Below are 26,236 nucleotides of genomic sequence, written 5' to 3'. Positions count from 1 at the left end.
GGTAATGTATGGTCCTACATACAGTGATAATCACTCGTACTGCTTTCTAACTGCTGACCCACCAGGCTCTATACAACCCCAAAATCTGACCCGGGGGTCAAAGGACACAAGTGTTTATGTCCATAGGTCAGTCCTGAAGAAAGCACCTACCTTTCTAACGGTTCTTAACAAAAGGCACCAGCGTTCATATAAGAATGTATACAGATGTATTAAATCCAGAAAGGATCGTCTGATATTAGAGTGCAATCTTTTGTTAATTTGTGACAAGGCAACCAATCAAAACATATCTTTCTGGTCATTTCAATGTCAGTCAGTTAACCTCAAACATCAGACATAAGTGTGACATCTGTGTCATTTGTCTTTTAAATTTGTAAAAATGTGTGAATACAGAATATATTTTGTGATCATAATTAATACCTGGAAGGCAGATAGGTCAAGAAGGGCAAAACTGTTCAGGAAGCGGAAGCCTTGTAAAGCCACCTGGATGACCCCAGGGCTGTAGGGTTCCTGACTCTGGGAAGCAGACTCCGGCGAGAAACTGTGCAGCAGTATACAATACAGCGTGTGCACCACTCCCACCAGGTCAGTGGACTGCAGCATGGCCGTCAATCCAGTGGGGTCCTGGCGTTTATTGTCAAATATACTGGAAGTGCTAAAGAAGATAAGAGGAGAAGTCAATGCTCAGTGCAACAAAAACAACAAAGGAATTATACAGAGATTTTACAAAGAAGCATTTTTTTAAGCATTTGCAAATATTCTAAATGTTTATTGCTGCTGCTGTCACTCACCAAAAGACTTTCCTTTAGAGAAGAAGCACTACCCTGTTAGCACTGCTTAGTTACCTTACCTAAATGATTTCTGCAAGTGGAGGAGCACCAAGTTTGAAGTGTGTTGCATAATAACATATCAGATGAGGCTGCTCTTAAGTTCATCCTCTTTCTTCATGGAATAACACTTTTCTAGTCTTTGCATGCAAGAAGCTTCTTTTACTTTTTGGACTTTACTGCCAGCTAAATTAGGTAAAAGAGTGGAGCTGTTGAAGATTTAAGATTAGTTCATTCGCCCACTCTCCTCCTACAGTAAACATAGTAAAGCCATGATGTGAATCTCACGGCAGTAAGTTCAAGCTGGTACGTTGTACGGAAGATCCTGACAAGGTGCTGAGTGCTCCAGTACATTTAATCAAAGCCTGCTTGAAAGGATTCAAGGTGATATGTTTGTTTGGCTCCAGCAAGACACAGGGATTGGCACTCACCATCCTTTCATTGTACATTATATTTAATAACAAAGCCAGAACCTTTAATAGGTCAAATGTAAAAACCAACCTGAAATTTAAACATAATCAGCGGTTAAGGATACAGACGCAATCTGAATTCAGCCACAGAAAATGGACATTATTTGTTTAACATAAAAGTCCTGGCACATAGAGAAAACTAAACTAATTATTGCAGTGATGTTATTTAGGATTCTTAGCCGCAATGCAGAAGATTCCAGTTCTAGAACAGACAGACAATTTAAGACTTACTGCAGCCGCAGCAGAGGCAGCAGCTATGATTTGCAGCCATGTAGAATGGAGGGTGTGTGACCTCTGGATGAAACCTACAGTGCATGCTGATACTTGATGTTAGCCAACAGGCTTTGCGTGAAATATGCTGCTAGGCAAGAACACAGCCTCCTAATGCCATTATAATCCCCTGACACAGCAACTGGCATGGCCCAAATTTTCTACTAGTCCCACCGAGCATTCTTATATATGACACGCAGAGAGTCTTGACATAACTGACCTCACTGCATTGATCATGGTGTCATTAAGCAGCATTTTCTCACAAACGTTCTGTGACAGGCACAATTCTAGCAGTCCTCAGTCCTCTAGTCATTGTTATGTCTAAAAGCTAGTAAGGTTAGCGGTAATTAAAATGCATGGATGTTATTTCAATTTCAGCTTTTGTGCAACATATAGCATAAACTAAAACTTGTCCCTGCTAACAGGCTCAGCATTTCTTTTCCTTTGAAGTCAGGAATTGCAGTGGTGATGTCCCTTGGTGTGACTGTGTGCTTAGCCTCTGTCAGCAGCGTCACTGAACCTCTCTGAGTGGAGGTCATCCCAGCACACGTGGGTGGGCTCCCCCCACACTGCGGGCTAAGGTTTATGGTGAGTAACACAGCACTGGGTCAAGTAGATGCCTATCTCTATCTGTAGTAACGACAGCTTAGCCAGCTTGGTGGCTGGAGTAAATGACCTTCTAGCTGATTGCAGAGGAACAGTGGACTTTGTTTGAGTAACCGTGAGCCCCATCTTTATGGATCCTTTTGACAATAAAGAGCAGACAATGACTCAGTCTCTGTCATTACTTGCAGAGAGAGAGGAGTGTGTGTTTGACAGAGGAAGATCAAGAGATCACAGAGATGTTTAAGGTGTGTAATAGAACAACAGGCTCACCGTCCGGTTACAACGAAGCACAGACTACACAGTTTGTGCAGCAGAGCTGAGGCATGTTGGAGGAAAGCAGACATCTTGGGGTGTTCGTCCACAGGGCTTTGGATCGACAAGAAGCACCCGTAGAGCTTGTCAATCAAACCCATGTTTACCACATAGCTAGAATAAACACACAAGAAGAGAAAAGTGCTTAACAGTTTATGCCATTTGTTTGTAAAAGTGAAAACAAGTTTAAATGGGCAAGATTCTTTGTAAAAATCTCATCTCACACAGGCAAACAAAGGCCTTTACTGTGCATACTTCCACATCACTGCAGCTGAAAGCCAATACCTCACCTAAGCCTTCCACCCCCTGCTATTTACTGTGATATCTTCAATTTGTCTTTGCCAATGACAGGTCTCGTGATCATGTTCCCTGTACTCTTTCAGCTGCAAATCACTGCTAATAGTGTCATTAGAGGGCTGTTGTGGCCCCTGTGCCAGCCGAGCTCTGGGCCCTTGACAGTCTGCTGACCTGGGGCTAGTCTTCTTAAAGCTCTGGTATGCAGAGACCTGTGGGCACAGACAGCTTTCAAAATCTACAGTGGACCACAGCTGTCAATCAGAGTTTCTAAGTCATTGATGCGTTGAGTCATTTCATCACTGCTTTGACTTTTCACTTCTTCTGCATACCATTTTGTCACAACTGATGCCCTCTCAAAGCAGGTGATTATGGCTGCATTTCAGGTCATTTGACACTTGAACCAAGTCCCATTGTTTTGACTTGATCCTCTTCCACAGCTTTACTCGGGCTGAAAGGATCTCTCCTCACACTTACTGCTTGTCCGGCGCCTGCTCTCTGTTTGACAACCTGCTTGGTGGTCAAACATGGCGCTTTATGTCTTGCCATAGGAAAACGCAACGTAAGGGGCTCTAAAAGCTCTTTAAAAAAAATGAAAACTGAGAAATGGGCAGAAAGACAGTGATCTCCTTTCTACTCTGTGACATATAGGGTTGGTATAATGGAAGATTGTTGCAAAAACTAAAAATGTTTTGATCTTTTGTCCTTCCTCACATATACATTACAAGACAGTTGAGGTAAATCTTACAACCGTACTCGGGATTATCAGGCTGACGACACAATTTTTCTCAGGCCCTCCCCTGTCTCTAGGGTTACGACTGGGTCAGTGGATGAGATTGGTGGGCTTGTGCAGCTGCTCTGTTCAGATGAATCATAGCTTGTGGGAGGGATAGTGGAAAGACTTCACTAGTCCACAAGCCTTCGTGAGGCCAGGCCTGCCTTTCCTCACAGTTCACATTTCTCCATCATAGCCCCGACTCCTACAGTCCCGACCAACATGGCTGGCTCAGATGCCAGGTTCAAGGGGACCTTTCAAAGCTTTGGAAGTGCTCTTTTGTTTACGCTACTTTTTGACCACCACCCCCTTCAGAAACTGATTTTCCTTAAAATGTGGTGCTGAATGTGTGGAAAAAGTACACGCTGGAGGAATGCCAGAATACACCTCATTCTCACACTACTCCCATTCTAACAAGACACCACCTGGATTGTTTCCAAGCAATCTGACATTTTGTCAGCCTATTCTTTACATAAGACACGCTGTTGAGGAAATCAGAGGTTGACCAACTCTGAACCCAGTGAAGAGGAGTGGAAGAGGGGTGTACTAAAAGCGGTAAAAAGTTGTGAGATGAGACAAAGAGGTGCCATGTGGGAGGATAAGATGCAGCGTGAGAGTAGTACGTAGCAGTGGGGAGAAAAAATACCTGATTAGATCATGTGTGCGAGTGTTGAAGGGCTCTGTGGCAGAGCTCTTGACCTTGGCAACTTGTAAGGAAATCTGTTTGTTTTCGCCTTGCACAGACTCAGAGACATGCGGCCACAGGGACCCCAGGATGGTGGAAATGGTCTGAAGCAGGCCTGTTGTCAAACCCTCAAAGACTTGTTTGTTCACGCTGCGCCCAAAGATGGACTTGTCTTCATCAGGGACATAGAGCTGTCAGAAAGGAAGAAAAAACAGGGAGTTCACACAAGATGGCACAGAAAGGTGGTTTAAAAAAAACAAAAAAAAACAAACAAAAAAAAAAAAAACAGGTTTTGGTGCATCACACAGCTCAGTGGACATATTATTCAACACATGTATCAACAAATTAGTAAATAGAATTATTGGAATTAATTTGCAACACAGCTGATACAAACAAATAAATATAAACCAGCTACAAAGACAGAAGCACAAATAAAAAGCTATAGAAACAAATTAAGACAGTGTAGTAACTTCCATTTCCAGACAAGCTTCAAGACAGCAGAGGTCCTTATTTGAATTATAGTGTCACTGTTTATTGTGGAACCTTGCAAAGGTAAAACCTTCCCATTTGGTCTAATGGTTGGGGTGAATGCTGACAGCATAGGTAAATCCACCGACATTCTCCACAAATCTAATTAAAAGGGGACATGCTCATATGGCAGAACAACCCCCACTGCCTTACTCTATTGCTCAAACACACGCATACCTAAACACAGACTTGCACATGAATATGCGCATGTCTATAAATTAAAAACCTGCAGACCTGTGTAAAAGTTATAAGTTGTAAATCACAATTCATCACACAGGAGCCGAGGACCAGCACGAGTAATTAGTATTCTTAATTTACTCTGAACACAAGGAGAAAAGTTAGTTCATCTCCTGCAGTGCTGTTGGATATGTCAGTCAGCAGAGCAGCTGCTGGGATATGTTTTATATAAACTGAAGCATACAGGCTAACCTCTCCCTGTGTGCCCTAAGGAAATATGACTGCTTTGGATTGGAACTCAACTGGAGAAGGAAGCCCCAGTAGAGTTCATGCATGCACCACAGCCCTGTGCCTGTGCCTTGTCCTGTCTGTGTTGTGAGAGTAGACGGCCCCAGTGAGCCGCCACCGTTGGATGTTTGGAGTGAGCTGATGTTTACAGTCCTTTTTACAGAGTGCTGAAGGATATGGGCTGACATGTCGCCGCAGTGCAGCCTGCCCGACTGCCTGACTGACTGTGCTCTCACATTCCCCTAGTCAGGAGGAATCTATGGAGAGGTTGGGCAACGGTTTGTAACTTGCCATTTTGCGTCTTGCCCTGGCTTTTATTAACACTGTGACAATAACAGACACCAACAAAAACAACTTTGTTTGTGGTCAACGCTGCATATAGACAAATGAACAAAAGAAAAAAGATGTCTCCGTACATATGTGTACATATACAAATATATTTTCTTTTACACTTTCAAGTTTAAATATTATTGACACTGGGATAATGATTCATATACTTACTGTGAGCTGGTGCAGCAGCAGGTCCATGAGGAGGACTATTTTATTGCTGAACAGCACATAGCTGCAGTTGAGTGCACAGCAGGAACATGCCAGGTAGTAGATATTTACAGCAGTACAAAGAGACCTAAAAAGAGAAAAACAACAAATGTTTACTAAAAAAGAAAAAGCTACAAGCAGTGTTTCTTAGACTCTCGCATCCCATGTGGTTGGGTGAGGAGGGTTTTTCATATCACAGGTAGATGGACATTTAGCGGGCTGGACTTTTGCATTAAACTTAACACACAAAATATTTATATGAAAAAGAGTAAGACTTCACATCCAGTTCAAAAAGATGTGTTAATTGTCTCTTTAAATACTTATTTGGACCTCTGACTCTGATGGGGGCACTCGGCCAAGTCCATTTGTGCTTTTGTCTTCAAATCAGCAGTCTTGGTACAATGAAGAGATAGAAGAAAGATAATTTCTTGGTTTTCAACAGGACCTTCACACCATAGTCAGTGCTTGGGTCCAAATTACAAGTTAAAAATAAAACAAACATCAGGGGCTCTCCCCTTGTGATTTGTAAAAGAATCACTTCTGCTCGGATGTAAATGTGACCTGGGCACTGACAAGACTATCTGCAGGCATCAGGAAACCAAACACACTCCTCTTTATTTGTGGTTTCTTAAGAGTGCAGTTTGTCTCCACCAATCAAAAGCATATCTCACTGACAGCATGGATAAGGATGCTGATTTGAGGAATAAAATACTCATATCAGCTACTTATGTGGAAACTCCCCTCAATAGAGCCACTTTCAGAGGTGCTGAATGCAATCTCAGTCCCATCTTGGCAGAGATGGTGCAGCATTTCCGCTGCGGAGATAAAACAATTTCTCTTAGCAGCTCCTCACAGCCGCCAGGAAGCCTCAGGCATCAGGCAGCACTGAGCTAGTCAGTGTGCCTCTGTATTATGTCTACTCTAAAACAAGCTCCAGAGAAGATTAATGCTTCAGATAACTGACCAATCATTCTGTTGTGACGGCTACTCCCCCTCTCCCTGTTTCATCAGTTAATATTTTCTGACAACTGTATATTTTAGCCACTGGAGGAATAGCGTGTGCTATCTGCAAGTTGGAAGAATGGAATCCGCCTCTCCAGTGTCTAAAAAAGGCCGTGTTTATTTCAACTAGTAAACATTTTGATATCTACCGAACCTTCACATCTGCTGTACGTTTTCGGTCAAACCACGCTGGCGCAGTGCAGAAAAAGAGGTTAGGTGGAGGTTCACCAAAGTCTGTCAGTAACTACCGTACTTTGCATTGCATTTGCTAGAGAGCCATATCCTTACTCCCGTTACAGTGCAGCTGTCAGATGCAGAATGTGGTGTTAATGTGAGAAGCTACATTTTAAGCTTTCAGATAGCATCCAAATCTGACATTAAAGCTGAACTTCCGTCCATCTGACAACAAACCCTTTAAAGAAAAAACCTTAAAAAAAACACACACATCTGGAACTTTCTGAAAAATAGTTACAGCACAATGTGTCAATCTAGAAAGACTAAATTACAATAAGTAAATCGTTTTGTGCTCTGGCATGTGAGTCTGTGTAGATAAAGAGGTGAGGTAACATAGGAACCCGACCAAACTGTGCATGCAGCCATACGGGAATTTTTTAATTTTATTTATTTTAGATACTGTATTAATCCCAGAGGGAAATTCGTTACGGCTGCTGCACAAGCAGTGTCATACAATGACTAGCAAGGCGCGCCACAGGCTAGGGTGAAGTGTCTTGCCCAAGAACACACAACAGTGACTAGGAAGGAGTTGGGATCGAACCACCAACCTTCCGGTTATTGGACAACCCTGCTATCCCACTGTGCCACTGTTGCCCCCCAGAATCTCAGAGACTCTGATGCTTAAGTAAAGACGAGCTGCAACAGCAGATCAGCTTCCATGCAAACACCAAACTGACAAATACTACTGTATATTTATATGCTTCCCACATGAAAACTGCTGTGGCTGTCATGCACTTTTCTCTAAACAACAGGATTTACTTAGTGCCCCAAGTCACTACTGGGAATTTTGAGATGATGTCCTTGTTGAGTAAAGTAGTGCACAATAGAACAGTTATCATATGAGCAATCACAGAGTAAATGGCAAGGCGGGACTGACTCGATTACTGTCAAAGAGGTGTTTCAGATCAGGAGAGATAAAGTTCATGTTTGTCAATAGTATTCAGGGTACATGATCTTCAAAACTCTCTCACCAAAGATGTGTATCAGGGAACATTTAATTGTTGCCTTAGGAAGGGACAAAAGAGAACTTAATGGAGCAACACAAAATTTTGGACTCGACCTGGTGTGACAAACACACACAGTACGCTTTGTTTTGTCACGACCTGTGTGTGTTTGTCTTATTTAACCATACAACCTACTAGTAAAAACAATTGTGACATTTCAGTTGGTGACCTCTGTCACATGTCATTCCGTTTTCTATCTCTAGTCAATAAACGTTTAAAACAGATTAAAAGAAATCTACAAAGACATGCACGAATAAAGAAAAATAATAAAGCATGGACATACATGTATTTGTCCTTTGGCACAAACCCTTTCCATTTGGCAGTTTTGCCATGCCATCAGTTCAGTTTTGTAAAGTTCAGCAACTTATAGCTGTTGGCTTGTCCACTGTGGACACCTGTTGGACAATTTTCAACTTTTGAAATGCAATTTCAGTATAAAGGGTAATGAATGTTGACAGTGTTCCCCCTTGTCACATAAGATTTTGGTGTATTTATGTTAAGGTGTAACCTGTGTTCACATTGGCCACTGCAGAATAATGTTTGCCATTCTGTTTGTGCCATTTGGAGCTGCAGCTCTGCAACTGACCAGTATACAGACGGCCAGTATCACATACTAAATATATCTACATATATCCACTAATATCTGCTTTTCAAAATAAATTCAAGCCATGGCTTCATTTGCTTTCCCTGACCTGACTAACATATTCTAATTAAATCACTTAACTTCTGGCAAGACACTTTGGACCATCAACCCACTTAGCTGCTCATGTAGCGAGCATGCAATTGCTTTGTAACACAGCTAATCAGGCTTGTCTTTGGTCATCTCTGAACAAATGAAGAGGCTGTCAGAGGCATGTCTGAGTTATGCCCTTACACTAGCTGGTACAATGAACCAGCACAGTGATCTGTCTTTGGTTTCCTCCCACCTAATTGAGCTTGATGAGCGTGACACCTGATAGTCCAACCTCTATGGGAATCTCACCATCTAAAAACCTCTCAGTGACAGCTCTACCTTAGGATTTTGAGGAACAATCTGGTGAAGTGCCACACCACCCTTTCTCATGTTGCACACACACAAAAAAAAAACTTTGTGGGGACCGATATGTGCCAGTCAATCTGAATAGGCCACATTCCTACACCTACACTAGTATTAGTTTTCATTTCATACACAAGAGGCTGTGCTTAAAATCAACATGCAACTAAACTTAATGCAAATGTAATAGAAGATGTAACAAACAGATGTCACAGCATTTAAGTGGAAATGAAAGAGAAAGTCATATAGAAATAATGGGGAATGCTATGTGCTCACCTACACACCAATTTACCTGTAATGGAAGTCAGAACCATAAAGAAAGCAGACCCTGAGGAAAGGAATAGAGCCTTCTTGTTATTTGCTAGCACCCCTGCAGACCTGTGTGGCTCCCAGTCACCAAAAGGCCTACATTGGACTGGACACATTGCTGTCAACACCATACCAATAATTAATTTAATCATAAAAGGCAAAAGCTGAAGAAAACAGACTCAACTACAAAACTAAGAAGAGAAAACTACCCCAAAAAGGGCACACAAAATAGCTCAAATATAACACAGGCTAGTTCACTCTGGAAAAAAACTCACAAGCAACAACTATGAGCACTGTGTCCCTGGCAAGATATATGGTTATAGATTGTGCCTGTCTTTCACCCAAGTCCATTTATTAAGCTCCAACTCTCCAGTCAGCTGACAACAGGACAACAACCATGTAAAAGGCTCTTTATGCGTTTTGTCACTGCCTCGAGTTTATCAACGCCGAGATCTGTGCTCCTCAACCTGAGTCTCACATTCCTCGCCCTTTCTGTGCGTTTCCTATGTGTGCAGTCAAGCCTAACGGGAGCAGTGCTGCAGAAATCTGACTAACGTCCAGATCAGGTTGAGCCCCTGCCTCTCAAACAGGGGAAGAAAAAGAATCCTAAGCCAAAATAAAAGGTGAGGAGCAAATCCATTTCCTTGTGCTGTCAAACAATCCCTTCATTCACTGGTATCTAAATGACATTTAATTTGATTCTGCTGTTGATCTCTCCGATACCCTGAGTGCTTCCAAGACATCTACTCTGGCTGTCGTGCCACACTGGCCAGGTATGACGGAGGAGAAATCTGATGAGCCGTCACACAGCACCGTACACATGAGTGTGCACATGCACACACACAAATATATACACACATACACACACACTCTCACAAATGGTAGAAAACATCCTGAAATAAAACCATGAGGATAGGTCAGATTTCACAGGATACACCAGGTCATGTGAGGCGGAGGTGGAAGTACAAATTGGGTTAACACGCATCCAGCAACTCAAACACCTTCCTGTGCAGCTCACCTGTTAACATCAGAGCCCTTTCTTGATTTTTAAAATCACTACACTTTTTCACTTTAACATAGAAACATATCAACATATCAAACATATCAAAAACATAGTTTTTGTTCTTTTGTGGTGGAAAGTCTTTTGCTAAGACCAGTTAGTACAGTCTTTCTTGCTCTCTTCTCTCCAGTGACCCCTATTGAAGACAGAAGGACAAGACATCTCCAATCTGCATACCAGCACTGTGCAAACATAGATTCTTCTCATCTTTGACACTGGTTTGAGTTAAATAGTGCAGCTGTCACAGTGGAAGGACAAAAAAAGAAGTTACTGATAGATGAGTCAGATAGGCCACAAACCTAAGACCTGCCCTTTTTACCCAATTTTGCACCGTCGGGTGAAGATGGAGCTCCTAGTTTCCCTTTCACAGTGACGATGATGATGACATTGCTGCACTTTCTAAAGTTAAAAGATGCTAACTTTGAGAGAAAGGATCTGTATGCTCCACAGGTTTAAGAGTATTAATGTAGGAGTGGATTGTGTTACAAATGTGTTAGGCTTCCCCTAAGCTACAAACTTATCCACCACTCTTTGAATAACCAAGTGTTGGGCAATTGTCATTTCTCATTTAATTGGTGACAGTAAAAATACATGCAATAGACAATGCTAAATTATCAGTAAGCACAAATGACTGATACTAACAATGACAGTGTTTGTGATGTTAATATACCTTTTGTAAGATGTCATCTCTTCAACTACAGTTAATGACAGTGGCTGCATAAACCCTAATCTAGACACCAGCGACCACCAGAACATTAGCGGAGCCTCGTAGAGGAATTAGCTCATTAATGTAATGGTAACAAGATGGAATCAGCCTCCCTGGGGAGAGATATGGTGGGAGCATCTCGGCAGCTGCCGTTTTTTGTAAATCACTCCGCTTATCTGGTGGGAGGAGGTGATCAATATGGCAGCATCACTGTAAACAGATAATGTAGCGCACTCTGGGGCTAGTGTCTATATAGCAGCCCATTAGGCCACAGCAATCCAGATGACAGATGGCGATAAGCCGACAGTTGCGTCCTTGTCTTGCATCTCTGTTATGAGCTACACTGACCCGACTGACACAAGAACAAAGTGTAAGCTCTCCTGCATTTTTTACAAAAACAGTAAAGTCCCCAGTGAGGTTTGAGAAGTCATAAAACAAGGAACAACAAAAGCCTGCAACTATAACAACCACATTTATTAAGCTACAGAACAAACTGGCTGTATCCAGAATGTGTTGTCAGGATAGGTTTAAATGTTAAAACACAGGCTACTGGATTTGCTTTAGTTTCTTAAAGACATTGCACCTTTCATCCAGGAAATGGTTTCTAATTTCAGACATTTGCTGGGAGTCCAAGGGTGTTTAACCTATTGTGACGGTCCGTTGGCTTCATTTTAACACTTCGTCATGGACCGGAATTCTTAAGACTGAGCAAGAAAGTCTGTCCTTTGGCTAAATATATATGTTCACGAGTTGGCAACATACTGACAGACTGACAGGCATTACTATGAACCTTCCAAATAACATATCAGATCCTGTACATACTCTATTTGACTCGTTCTAAAACTTTAAATTCATAACTTAACATAATTTTCCTGAACAGTAGAAGTTAGAAACATATGGGCCAAATTTTCACCTCCAGTGATGCATTGCATGTATTTAAACTAACAAACATGTGTGAAAGCAATCTTTGTAAACCAACGCTGGAAGACAGTGTCTTCATTTAAAATTTTTTTTTTCCAATTTGGAAGCCTGCTTGAAATTCCCTCAGATCACAATGATTGAGAAAGAGAGACTACAAAAAAAAAAATCAATACACTTGTGATGCCCTTTAAAAGCCTTATAAATATAAGAAGCATTTGTCCATTAGCAGAGACTCAGAGACCAGTAAATGCTAATGAATGGGAGAGCAAGGCCATTCGAGTCCATTACAGACTCCCACTTGTGAGTATTGCAGCCTCTCTACTGGCAGACCGTGCAAACACCAGACCCACAACTCAAAAATACTCTGTACTCTAAATGATGGATGGGACACGTGCTTTTTGTATTTCGAGAGGAAAGGATGAGCACAAACTGATTACAGAAATGGAAAGGCAACCCTGTTTTATGAAGGGCACCACTGTTCCTTATTAATAGATTTTGAGATTATTTATTGAGTTAAAGTAACTATAAACAATGATGAAGTAGGTTAGTTGGGATTTGTGCACTCCCTTTATACAGTCAAAAACACAAAGAGGAAACAGAGCAGCATGCTCGTATCCTTTCACTGACCTCACTGTCAGATATGTCATTGGTAGGAAGGCCTCTGACAGCTGGGGCCTCATGAGAATGCAGAGAAGAGTACCATAGATGCATTATTTAAAAAAGATTTAACAAACTAAACCATCCTACTATTTTGTATTTTCTGCTAGTCTGACCAGCATTTATAACCACACATAAAAGATGACGGTCCATTTGTAAAGGGCCAGTATGTGTAAAATCAATTAAATAACCTTATGTACTGATTTTTTAGAAAATAAAACTAGGTCAGTTGTATACATTATGTAAGATGGTCTATATGTATTTCTTAATTTCAGTACAGCCTTGACAACCCCAAACTAATATGCCTTTGCACCAAAACATGATTAGATGTCAAAGATTTTTCACATTCCCACATCTACTTAACAACTACAGGTCTTATTAACACTCCTCAGCAACTCATCAGCATTTCTAAAAATCAAATTGTACCACACATCAGCTAAACAGACAGCTCACCCTGCTGGCTTGAAGTGGAAATTTGATCACGTCATGACCAATAAACCTACAGGGCTTGGCAACAAATTTTTCCTTGGAGTTTTGTGTTCAATAACAAAAACATTTTAGCTTTGTGGCAGTACTCACTTGAGAGGAATACGGGGCACTGCAGTGGGCGTGGAAGCAGCAGTGATGACCTGCAAAATTTGTTCCAGAGCAGACAGGCCACCACCCACTTGGAAGGCCACTTGGTCGGCATTGTTCTGTTGAGGCAAGTAGAGAAAAAAAAGAAGAGAGAGTGAGAAACAGAGGTACAGTCAGGGGACAACAAGCCGCCGGCTGGACAGGGGATTACATGGCTCTCACCAGAGAGGGAACCTCTCTTTCTCCTACAGGGGCGAAGGATTGAAATCTGAAACAAAGTGATCCCTAAAGTATTCCTGTTTAATCTCAAAAGTGCACAGCCCGACTCCGCCCCACAACAGTCAAGTTTCACTTTAAAGGCAAATGCTCTGCAGGCTCCAGTTAGCACCGGGGTGGTCTCAACGGATGACCACAGACTAAGTGAAACTGAGAAAATGCCACTTGGGTCATGTATGAACAGATCAATGAGAGAATTTTAAAATGCACACAACTATTCTAAAAAAAGAGCATCAATCTAAAAATAGTATAAATCTAAACTTTTAATGTTTTTATCACTAAGTTACCAATGTAATAAAAATCTACATTAGATTAGATCACCTGTTGTGTTTAGGGTTTAGTGGGATTAAAATAAAAAAGTGTTCCTGTTCACAGACCAGGTTTCTTCAACCTTTAACACCCTCCAGCTTCACACACTTAGAAAAGGAGTTTGTCTCACATTTACAGTTACTTTGGATTTCAGCACCCTGGCTTTGGTGAGCTTAGCTTAATGGACTAATCTTCTGCTTCGTTCGGATTTGTTTTCTTTTAATCTACTGTTTTATCTTATGTACACCTTGAAGCAAAAATACAACAGGACAGTTGCTATTGTGAAATTACTAAAATAATAATAGGTAGTAAGTAAGTAGAAAGCAGCTTAAACTGAAAAGCATAGCAAAAAGAAACTTAAGTTTACCTTATTGGCAAAATATAATTTATTAGCTTGTGGCAGTGTGTGAGAGGGATTCTCAGTGCTGAATTAAACTGCAGGCACTATAAACAACACATCCAGTCAAGAAAGGTCTTTTTTTTATACAACATAGAAATACAAAGAAAAAAGTCAGCCTGGTGCATCAGACTTATGAACACATGTATATAGGCAGGTCTTGCCCCCCTGTGATGACAGCGTAATTGGCAGTAAGTCAGATGCTGTAGCTACACATCAACATGTACAAAGTCAGAAGTGAGCACTGAGTGTCAGACATGTTCGTGCCTGGGTTCAACAAGGAGGGAAAGGAACTGGCACGGAGCTGCTGATAGAGAGTCTTCTTCACACAACTACAGAGGGCTGTGCTGCACTGCAGGTCACTCCTCCACCTAATGAGGTTACAGTCTACCTCAGTGCTGTGACAGCCAAAAATCCAGCCACTTCACAGTGCTTTTGTTCCATAGATGGGAAGTTGCCAACAAGCCTGAACACATTGAGAAAGAAGCGCTTTACCAAATTACAGATAAGCTCTTCATCTGTCATTCATGCCCGCTGCTGGGGTAACGGCTTCTCCATTCCGGCGTTAGACACACACAGAAGACACACGGAACAATCATGACACAAAAACATTAAACACACAGAAACACACTGTTGCCTTAAACATAATGAGAAGCGTCTGAAAGACTGTCTCATGAGTCAAAGCTGTGTTTGTTAAGACTTCATTGTGACTTCCTTTCTGTGTATTTCCAAAGCAGTTTCCATGTCTAATCAATTAGGTCTCAATCACTGAGCTTGGCTTAACCTCTTTCTTAACCCTCCCATCAACACACCTACCTAAAAGCTTCTAGGCTAAATGAAAAAGGCAGTTCTTTCATAGCAGCTTATCAAATGGTATTAAAGGGGGTAACTGGGACCTGCCCAGTCCTGGCTGACTCCTGCCAAAACCAGACAGGACTTTCTTGCTTGTTAGTTCCTTTTCTGCTTTGCTGACAGATTTATCTGTTGTGATGACGGAACAATACGGGTGAAGAGATTAGCTTCAAGCTACCTGACATACTATCTTTAGGTGGTCTACACACGCAAAAGGGGGGTTACTGTGTTAAAACACATATGCTTAAAATAAAGACTTATTGAGGATGATAACATTGCACAGCAGTAGGGATCAACATTCACTGCTGAATTTATAAGCAAATGGAACAAGCAGCGAAGACACTGTTTACATGCGATCACAGTGCACAGCTGAATTTGCATACAAACTTAGCAGAGTGAAGCCAATGTTTTTGTTTCATTACAAATTTACATTCCAGAAAGACAGCTTCAATATGGATGCTCCACCCAGTGTCCACTCCAATAGTCCCACAAAAGCTAGATAAGATTATCAGTTTCTTCAGTTTGGCTCATAGACTGGGCAGAAGAAAAACTACATGCAAATTTAAAAAAATAAATAATAATATTAAATGCCAAGTAAAGCATACTTTTTAACCACACCGGCAGTGCGGTTCTTTGGACAATGTTGGTTGGTCATCCCAAGTGCCCCAAGATTGTGTACAGACACTGATGTTCCTAAGAAGATCAAAACTGCTTTTGTGACCGGACAGTGTTTTGGTCTGTCGTCCTGGCTTAATTGTTCTAACAACTGCTGGAAGGATGGCTGTTTTAATGGCTCATCTAAAAGATGAAACTTCCTAAAATTTAAGGAGGCTCTTTTAAGTTCCAATCTATCTGTACATGCCAACAACTTCTGGGAAGTTTCAACAAAGCACACAGAAACAGGACAAGCTAAACTAAAGAAAAAAGGACAAAAAGGAGGAGCCACCATCCAAAGCATGAGCGTTAAGAGATGCCTCCTGAATTATACAAAAGGGAGAATCTTAGCCAATCATTGCCAGGGTGACCACTGTTACCCCAGCTGATGGGACGGCCAAAGCAGCTGGTAACTCCTGTGACAGACAAGCAGCCCAGCTAATTTGCTCTATTCAGTCTCCTCCTACTAGACGTTTTAATTAAAACAGAGAGGAGGGCACAGTCTCCCAACCTGCAGAGACAGATGGACAACAACTGGCAAAGTTCATTAAGGACAGACTTGGAGTCATGGATTCACTCCTTTTGGATTAGGAAGTAGACGACAGAGAGGCGCAAGACAGATGACTCTCTCCTCCCATGAATTTCATCATTATACAGTGAGCCAAGTCAACTGTAAACCACAACAAGGCTGCTGGAGTAAACATTTTCAAGTATACTCTTCTAAGTATAAACTTGCGTGTTTACAAGACATAATGGCATATGATTTAGTAGACTGTGCAGAATTATCCATTTCCGTATTGGCCCCACAATCACAAACAGTGTTTACTCAATAAAATGAACCAAGGTTAATCAAAAGGCCAGTGTGGTGCAAAATCAAACCTGCCACAGAAACCACAGACAGCCTCTAGTTACAACTAATACACAAGCTAGCTTAGAATCATTTCACTGCCTATTGGTGTTGTGTTGAGGAGGCCAAAACAAGGCTGTCTGGGAACAAATGACAGCCTAGAAACACAGCAACATTCAGTGTGGAAAAAAATGAATTTTCTTTTTCCAATGTATTAGATCTGGGCTGTATCTGTGAGTCTGCTGGAGGCCCATGCCTGAAACCCTGCTATCCTGCCAGTCTGCCCTTCACCTTCAGCTATACCGGGCTTTGACAGCTACGAAATGAAAATGTAAATACAGTCTGAGGTCTTTGGCTCTCAGATCGTCATGTTCCTGACAGTTCCTTTACTGTGATACAAGTTATTCCTTTCTAGACAGGCTTTAACTGAAAACTGTGGTAAACACTCAGGGCACTATATAATAAGGCAGGTGTGCTGCAAGAAAGAAGAGAGTAGCACATTGGGAAAATTGCTCTTCTCAATCACCCAGGGTAAAGAAAAAAAAATCAGGTTTGACGCAAAATAAACCATTAGAGGCCACAGAGGGAGAAACACACTGGGGTCAGAGACTAGACGTAGCCTCGAAAGCAAAGGAGGAGTGAGTGGTTGGGGGGTGGGACCCAAACAGCAGTGCAGGACGGGGGGGGGGGTCGGGTGTTGTCTAAGGAATTAGCAGAGAAAGTGGAGACTGAATCAGATATGGGGGAGAAAAACAAATCTCTAGGTGAGTCAATGACATGAGAGATGCTTGTTAGGTCAAATAATCTAAACGGCCCCGACTTGAAGTGACTCAGGGGCCAGACAGCCATGCTGATGGAGACTCTATTTATTTGACTTTGTCAAGGGATTAGAGAGGGAAGTGTTCCCCAGACTGCCTTGTTGGCCAATCAAGATTCTATACAGCTTTGGTTGGAAGAGGGTGAAGAAGAACTTGATGAAATAGTTTTCAAACTTTATGAGGTAAAAAGACAAAGCAAACAGACCCAGACAGAGTCCTGATCTACCTTTTGCCAGCGACACTGCTGTTGAATGGAGCACATCTCCAGTGGCCCACTGACCTCTGACCTCCCAGTGGGAGTATGGGGAGCTGAGGGGAGGAGCTCTCATGTAGTAACAGCTTGCGTGTTACTCACATCTCACTATTCTCCTCCTCTCTCCTTACAGGGTGCTGTGCCACCCACCTCCGCCACCCCTTCCTTTGCCTCTCTGGGGAAATTCAGTAATAGCCTCTCCAGCCGTCCCTGTCGTCACTGATGGGACACCATAATCTCCCTATCCTTACACCCAGAGGCGTGCACTGTGGGATGTTTTAATGGCTCAAACCACAGCTTGGCAGGAAATTTATGCCTCGTTACAGGAAGTGGGCTGTATATTGCGCTCATCATAAACATAGTGGCAGGTGTTTTAATTCTGCCCCTCATTTTAAACTGATTTATTTTACTGTAAAACAAAAACAACACAAGTCAGATGTTTCCACTCAACTGTAGTTATACATGCCTGCCATATATTTATACAGCTGTAAAGAAGTGTAAAAAAAAGTTATTTTCTTTTAAATAGTAAGATTCACTTTACTTGGCTTTGCTACATAAAGGCATGTGCATCAATGGCATTTCATCTGGAAATCCAATTTACTATTGTCTAAACTAGTGACATCTGAGTCGTGCAAGCCGCATAGACACAAGACAATGATTGCCATCGTGCTAGGAAGCTCCTCTATTGGTACCATGTGCACAATGAAAACACTGTTAATCTGGTCTTCATTAGCCAATAACCAAAGGCAAGCTGGTTTGGAGTAAGTGATACTCTACACTGGGAGGGTGAGACTCAGCCAAAACACAACTCATCACTGCAGAGACATGCCAAAGGGCTGGCATGACCTGCACACTGCGGCAGACAGTCAAGTCAGAGGCAACAAAACACAAGTCTCAAACCAGTATTTCACCTAAAAAGGGGATTTGAGATTGTAAACCACCTTAATAGACAAGTATATTAACAAATACAAGAGATTAGGTGCATAAAAACATAACACAGCCAAGAAAAGAAATTTTCTCCCCCAGTTCAATCACAGTCTCATACACCCATGTCATTCATTTGTTACTCTACCTGTTTCTCCAAGATGCGAGAAATTTCTCCCAGAGTTCGGTCCAGACTAGATGCTTTGTTGCTGGCCCACTGCCCACCGTCTTGGCCTTGCAGCTGCTTCAACAGGTCTTTCACTAAGCGCTGCAACCTGAACATACAGAAGCCACAAGTTACGAGACGTTATTTTTTTTTTTTTTTTTTTTAAAGCTAGTACTCAACAACTACAACTACAGCTGGGACAATTTAGTATTCAACTGACAGAAACTAGATGTACTTTAAAAATGTATTTTTTTTTATTCACAGGAAACTGTTTCAAATTTTTATTTATTTTTTTTTTAATGTGTGAAAATGCTGCTTGCCTTAGGTTTTCCAGTGAACAAAATTAACTGAAAGACCTGCTCATTAATTAAATAAGTTAAATACTTCTCTACTCTGACAGTTATGCAAATATGAGTATTTATCAGATACATCTGTCATATATATATATATATATATATATATATATATATATATATATATATATATATATAGATATATATATATATATATATATAGATATATATATATATATATATATAGATATATATATATATATATAGATATATATATATATATATATATATATATATATATATATATAGATATATATATATATATATATATATATATATATATATATATATATATATATATATATATATATATATATATATATATATAGAGAGAGAGAGAGAGAGATATACATAGATATCTTCAGGTAATTTTATTGATTTAATTGACTTTATAAAAATATGTAGTCATTTTAGTGCAGTTAAGTATTGTATGAATTAGGTGTGAAAACCCTTAGATCACTTCACCAGACTAAAACATTAAAAGGGAATGAAATGTGAAATTATAAAAGGAAAAAGGGGGAACACTTACTTGGCTTTGTATGGGGAGTCAGGGACCTGAGTCTTTGCCTCCATTGAAGTCTCATATTCCTTTGCCCTGCAGAGAGAAAAGGAAAAAGTCTTTGAATCCCAAGAAAAAAAAAGTGTTTGGCCCGGCAGTAAAGAACAAAACGGATCAAAGTGTGAAGAGAGAGAGAGAGAAAACAGTTCACACTGAGTACGTTTATTTGGCCTGTCAGCCAATCACCAAGTAACCAAGCCTAAAATAATCAGGCACCCAGCTCTGTAGGGACGAGTGCTTTTGTGGCCATCGGCTTAAATCACCAAGACTCAATTCTGCCATTTTTTTTAAACAAAAAAAGGCTCAAGTTCTTTACTTCCCCACACCATCAAAAACTATACATTTTGAAATTGTCATTTCCTCAAAGGTCAAGGTCAGCAGAGGACAGGTGGTATCTCAGTGGCCAAAGAGCCAGACCCTGAGACACACAAACTGTGTGTGTAACAGACATGGGGAATTTATCTCTGTGTTAATCAAGCATTCCCAGACATGATAAGAAACCATTGATTAGTTTAACAGAGCACCTTCCAGTTAGCCTCTGATAGAATCAAACACTTCCTGGAAGAAGATACATGGATTTGTCCCAGCACCAAGGAATCTGTTGTTCAATCTTTTGTATTCAAGGGCAGTCATCAAACAGATATTGATAGCTGACCTCAAACTATCTGTATAGATAGTTGTTAAAAAAAACTATTGTAAAAATTATAGTATTATAATAAAATAAAAAAGTCCCTTTAATCAACTGGAATGTGAAAGTCTAAACAATGACGTTGTAGGATCAGATCTGCTGCGTGCTGCAGGTTGTGAGCAAAAATATACACAAGTGCCACTAATCAATATTTATCACAGGATAAATAGGTAGCACAGACGTGCTTTCAGAAGGGCCTGAACTATAGCCACCCTGTTTGTCATTCATGATATCACAATATTAATCTTTGACAGTTTTATACCTAATCAGGTTAAGCAGGGAGCGATTGGTGAGTAATTCATTTTGGCCATGTTCAACAGGCAATAAATCTAGTAATCATAAGGGAGAAAGTAAAGATCTATAGTGTAAAATTACAACTACTTCATTACACATATACACAACAGATCAGAATCCATTTCATTTATACACACACATCTCTTCAGTGCTGCAGAAACACACTGATTACCATGGTTACAATGCAACATGGCCTAAAAATAAAGGCTCGTGTCATTTCAGTGACAATAAAAAGTAGTACAAACTTTATAAAATAGTAAGACTTTAATATCCCATTAGAGCGTTTGTGTGCAATGTACTTTTACAGGCACAATCTTTTTCATTTAATCTAAAGCAGTATACCAAGTGAAATGAGTTAGGGCCACACTTACTACTGCATACAGGAGTGTCTTTGTATACACCTTCCACACACAACAAACAACACACTAGCGAGTCTGTTCCCTGCTCAGCCAATCACAAACAACCAGCAACAGGCAGGCAGTTCCTACCTGTGTATAAGCAGACATTAAGGTTTCAGAGTTCAGAACTCATTACAGCACTGACACACTACTAACATGAAGTTTTAACTGCTTTTATTTTTCCTTTCAGAAATGTTTATTATATTAAAAAATAAAGGTTAGCCAAAAACCATGTGAACTAAAATGTGTGTGCACTGCTTTATGACATAACATGTCGGTCAAACATGCCGTGAGAGGCACTCACGTTTTACGGACACCATACAGTGTTCCAATAAAACGGTTCATTTCCACCCTGTGGTGAAGCGGCTCACCTTTATGTTTACTGGGGCTCTGGGTTATTTATGACCTCTGAAGGCCTGCTGCCTTTGAGTGCTAGTCTCAGCAGGGCTGGTGCACGAGTGATGGTGAACAGAGGCAGATCATGTTGTCACTTTCTCAGTACCACTGAGCCTCACAAAGCCAAAAACAGCAGCAAAGAGAATGAAGCACAGAAGAGCGTTTCAGACTGTGGCTGTCTCCACAGTCCTTTGAATAAATACTTTTAGGAATCTCACTCATATCCACAAGTCAATCAAGAGGATCATTAAGACTGTTTACACTCAAAGAAGGACACGGACCTCTATAATAACACAGAAATAGGTACTCTGCTGCCACAGCCCATCTTAAACATATGGGAAAGAATTATATAGGAATGACTTGATCTGATGTTCTGGGGTTGTCAAGACAGCAACAACTCCGCTCAGGTCACTGTATAACACAATTTATTTATTTATTTAAAGAAATGTAGTCTCTGATCATAATCCCAACCAAACCTAAACTACACAAAAATGAACATCTTAACCAAAATCTCAATCAAAATTCATGAAGATTAATTAATTAGGGCCTTATTTGATTTTGTTTATAGAAGTTTTAACTTATAAACAAAACCACTAAACACAAACTAGAGTTACTCCATCTAGCATTTCACTCTGTTATTTCCTTGGAATTTGCAAATTACTAATTAATAGATTATCAGCACACATAGAACAACATTCTATTATAAAACTCTGAAAGTATAAATAAAGCTTTTTTTTCTCCCATTGAACCATGTTAACACAGACTCCTGGCCTGGCCACAGTGACAATTTGAGGGATCAGTGATTGACTTGATGGACACTTCTCTATGTAGAAAGGAGGGGCAGAGGACAACAGTAAATCTGCTCTATATCAAAAGCAGTAGGCACATTGAAGAAGTTGTTGTGTTTACACATAGCTCTTCCTGAAGTGGTGACATTAAATTACTCCAACCTTGGCTGCAAAAACAATTAATACAGTAGAAGAATAGTGATTTGGTTGATTACAATTAGAAGAATTTGTACCACCATTGTCAAGAAAAAAAAAAACAGTTTCTTGGCTTGGCATCTTCTATATTCTTGTTTATGTGATTAAGTGATTCTGCAGCTACTGACTGAGGCTGATGGAAGTCACAGGAGGAGTTTGTCATTCTGCTTGTAGTGGAATCCTCCCAATAATCTGCATCAATAACATCTTACAGTAAGTACTGTCAACAATGTGTTTCCATCCCTCCCCTCCTCCCCTCCCCCCCTGTTGTGACAGCCAGTTAAAATGATTGTGCTCAGGTCCAGGTTCTGACACACAGCAGCGTCACCTCCTATTTGTTGATTACTATTGATTTTCTTTGATACTTCATTTAAAAATCAATAACTCAGAGGAAGAAAAATAGGCATGGTTCATACATACTTTGACATACATCCTGTACACAGAAGGAGGCTTCAGATTTGGCAATGCCATGGCAGCAATTTGGAGGAAAGCTCTTTACAGGTGAAAGCCGGGGACCTATACGGATCGATTTGCAGCTTTGCTCCCCAATCACAGAAAGTGGTCATAAATTAAGATAATCAGTGTTACCTTGTAGACAGCCAGGATACACATAACATCTGCTTTCCATCTCCTTGTCACTCATAAAAAAGTCCTGGCACAGTTTTGTCCTCTGTGCCTGTGAGAGGATGTTGAGGGAGAAGGAGAGGATACGAACTAATAGACAGAAAGTGAGAGAAAGTGGACATTTTACCTTGAATTCATCCTGGCACGGAGCTTCTTGGCCTTCTTCCGTGCCTTCTGTCGCTCTTCTACGTCCTTAATGCTCTCAGAAGAAACTGAGCTGTCTGTCAAAATATCCACAATGTATTTCTTCAAGGAAAGATGTTCCTAGAAAAGACAAAGATATCAATATGTCAAAGATATTTTTGGAAGCCCTATAAATCAGGGGTGGACTATCCTTTTTATTTCTGATACATTTTACACCAGAAAGCATAAAATGCAATCACATCATTGAGCGATATCTGTACTATATGCATTTTTGATTGGTGATGAGAACATGTTTTTTTAGGCTGCCCAGGACCTTAAACCACCTGTAAATTTGTTGTTTTTGTGCCAGCTTTAAAAAAAAAAAAAAAAAAAAAAAAAAAAAAAAAAAAAGAAATCTAGGGGAAGGGGTGGGGATGGATACAATGCCTCCAGTTGCTACAGCGGAGAGTCTTCTCAGTGAGACAATACATAGTGTTACCTTGAGAATAAAAGTGGAAATATAAGCCTTGTTAACTGTGAGTAGAAGTTATGATGCAGCAGTGACCACATTGTGTGACACATAGCTCTACACTTCTCAATAACACCATCGGATCCTGTAATTACCTCCAATACTCCACACTCTTTTGATGCCATCTGCCCACCCATGAACATGCTAAGGGCCTGGAGGTGTTGCTTCCTGTCTGGCCCTGTCAGATGATTCTGATATTTCCACTAAGAGACAGGGAAATGTAACCCAATTTGAACAGCATGATGCATGTGCAAGAAACCAATTACCCAATTATGCTGTCATCCAGCACCCGAGAGGACAGGATGAACCCAGATAAAGGGTTTCCATTCAGCAAGGCAAGGCAACCTCTATGTGGGATGCCATACCCTTTGGTCAGTGTTGTCTCTGCACCTGCTGCCTGAATAGGTTTTTTTCAGTGAGAGCAGAAAACAAAAACCAGTATCTTTAGGTAGGCAGAGGTGTGCATATGTGAACTAATGCCACAAAAGTACCACTTAAGTGATAAGGGCCTATACATGAACACATTCTTAGTTATATTTTATGGCAGATTTGCTGTATTTGTTTTTTTTTTTTTTTTAGTTTTAGGGTTGCGCTTACCGTCAGAAATGACCACATATTTTTGAGCAGCAATCACCACTAAGACCATATTTTGCAATTCCTACAAATTTCCCTGCACAGTCATACTATTAAAAAGTGGGAGAGATCTTGTGCGTTAACAGCCTAAACAATACACGTATGATCTCTGACAAACACTGAATAGTTTACAAATCATTTAAGACAGATTAGTAAGTGTAGTAACAAGAGTACGTTAGAAGATAGGGGAATAAGATAACTTTGGAAATGAAAAAGGGCATTGCATATGAGGGTATTATGTGTCCTAGGAAGGGCATGTGTGTCTGTATTTGTATGCGCACACCTCTGCCCTCTTCTCACTGAAATTACAGGTCAGTCATGACTCATGACCGTAGCGGTCCCACGCTAGGGAGGCAGCTGTTCAGTAATCTCTCTGAGAGGCTATCCTGTGCAGTAGCTGCTCACTTAGTGGAATTGTTTCATCCAAAACATCATCTGTTGCAAAAATCACACGGGTTACAAAAAGGGTACCCAAAAAAATAGTATAATGCTGACACACAATTTATAATCATGTCACAAATAAAAATATTAGGATTGCATTTTCAGGTTAGTCTGCATGGAATTTGTGCAGACGTTCATCGTTCGTGACAAGCAGACAGACAGGTGTCTACAACTGAACCCTTGTGATAAAGCACCAAACACCCTGGCCTAGTAGGGTTCTGATACTACACAATACCACAGATTGCCTGTGGTGGGGGAAATGTGATACCACTATAAACATTCCCCCCCCCCATCTCTGACACAAACTAATCTTTCACAGATCTAAGAGACAGCCTATACCAATACAAATTCTATAGGATATGTGCATCCACTGCTTCTATTGTCACATACAAAGGCCTGAGTAGAAGGCTTCTATTTGGCATGACACATTTTATGTTGGCTCCTAGAGTAAGATATGATACGATACTAGATAGAGTTACCAGCACTACAGTAGTTCACATGACAATTCTGTATTGAGCTTCATCTAAAGAGGGTAAACCTGAAAATTATAAGTCTTTATGATAGTTCTTCTGTTTTTTACCCGATTAACCTTTAGACAACAATTATGCCCACTTTGTAAATTGTACAGGTACATTTTGCTTGATTTAGTATTCTTGCTAGTTTTGTTCCTAAGCCTAAACAGTAGACTCACATTAGCTGGCAGCTCAGATATTGTTCAACGCACCTACTTTGTGGCCATCAGTCTATATACAAAAAACTAAATGTTTGAGAATATTCAATGTCTCTGACAGTTCAGAGGGTATCAGACCCTCTGCAGCATGGTGATCCCTCTGTGACAGAGAGGTCTCCATCTAAAGTGGATAAAGACCTTAAGTCATTGGGGCTAAATTTTCCCCATATCATGTTAAACCGTAACAGATAGTGACTAAAAGAGTGGATGCTATCTGACGGTCTCTGCCTACACATCGATTTGGCCCTGTTGATAATCATCATATTTTCAATTTAATTCACAGGTCCTACATATTGGAAGAAAATGACTAAATATGAAAGCATGGGACATTTGCAGCCAGCTTCTGCTGGAAAAACTACAACCTCTGCACAGTAAAACCAACGATCTTCATTTTAATTAAAAATCTTTCAGTGCAGGAAGAGTTATGGAGCCACAGTCTGGAAAGTAGTTGGCAGTGGTTTTGAATGAAATAGTGAACTCCAAATCGAGCTTTGATATAAATAACAAGAGAGAGCCTCTCCAAACAAAGGCTTCAGACCTGCAAAGTATAGGATAGCTTGATTAGCTCTCACTTGCATCTAGACATCTAAATCTACCTATTTCAGATGTGACAAAGACTAATATCTTTATCCAAAGAGGAGTTAAGCAAGCTGCCTGATAGTTATGACAAAAAACACTATATGTAAGGCTCGAGATGATGATTATTGCTAGTATATTATAC

The 26,236-nt window shown here is 40.6% G+C and overlaps 1 protein-coding gene across 4 annotated transcripts in view; it reads right to left on the bottom strand.

Moving 5' to 3' along the window:
* Positions 1 to 26,236, bottom strand: part of scaper (S-phase cyclin A-associated protein in the ER) — a 49,545-nt gene that overhangs the window by 7,565 nt on the left and 15,744 nt on the right. For all 4 annotated transcript variants that reach the window (XM_028431218.1, XM_028431220.1, XM_028431219.1 and 1 more), the window contains 8 exons: positions 23,187 to 23,323; positions 19,647 to 19,712; positions 18,747 to 18,873; positions 13,272 to 13,387; positions 5,731 to 5,854; positions 4,198 to 4,427; positions 2,441 to 2,596; positions 418 to 652 (listed from right to left, as the gene is read on the bottom strand). In XM_028431218.1, the coding sequence (XP_028287019.1) occupies positions 418 to 652; positions 2,441 to 2,596; positions 4,198 to 4,427; positions 5,731 to 5,854; positions 13,272 to 13,387; positions 18,747 to 18,873; positions 19,647 to 19,712; positions 23,187 to 23,323 (1,191 nt within the window). The remainder of the gene's footprint in view (positions 1 to 417; positions 653 to 2,440; positions 2,597 to 4,197; positions 4,428 to 5,730; positions 5,855 to 13,271; positions 13,388 to 18,746; positions 18,874 to 19,646; positions 19,713 to 23,186; positions 23,324 to 26,236) is intronic.

The sequence above is a fragment of the Parambassis ranga genome, chromosome 19 (genome assembly GCF_900634625.1).
Source record: "Parambassis ranga chromosome 19, fParRan2.1, whole genome shotgun sequence".
Taxonomy (NCBI): domain Eukaryota; kingdom Metazoa; phylum Chordata; class Actinopteri; family Ambassidae; genus Parambassis; species Parambassis ranga.
Note: the sequence above shows the minus strand (reverse complement) of the source record. Positions and strands in the feature narration are given on the sequence as shown.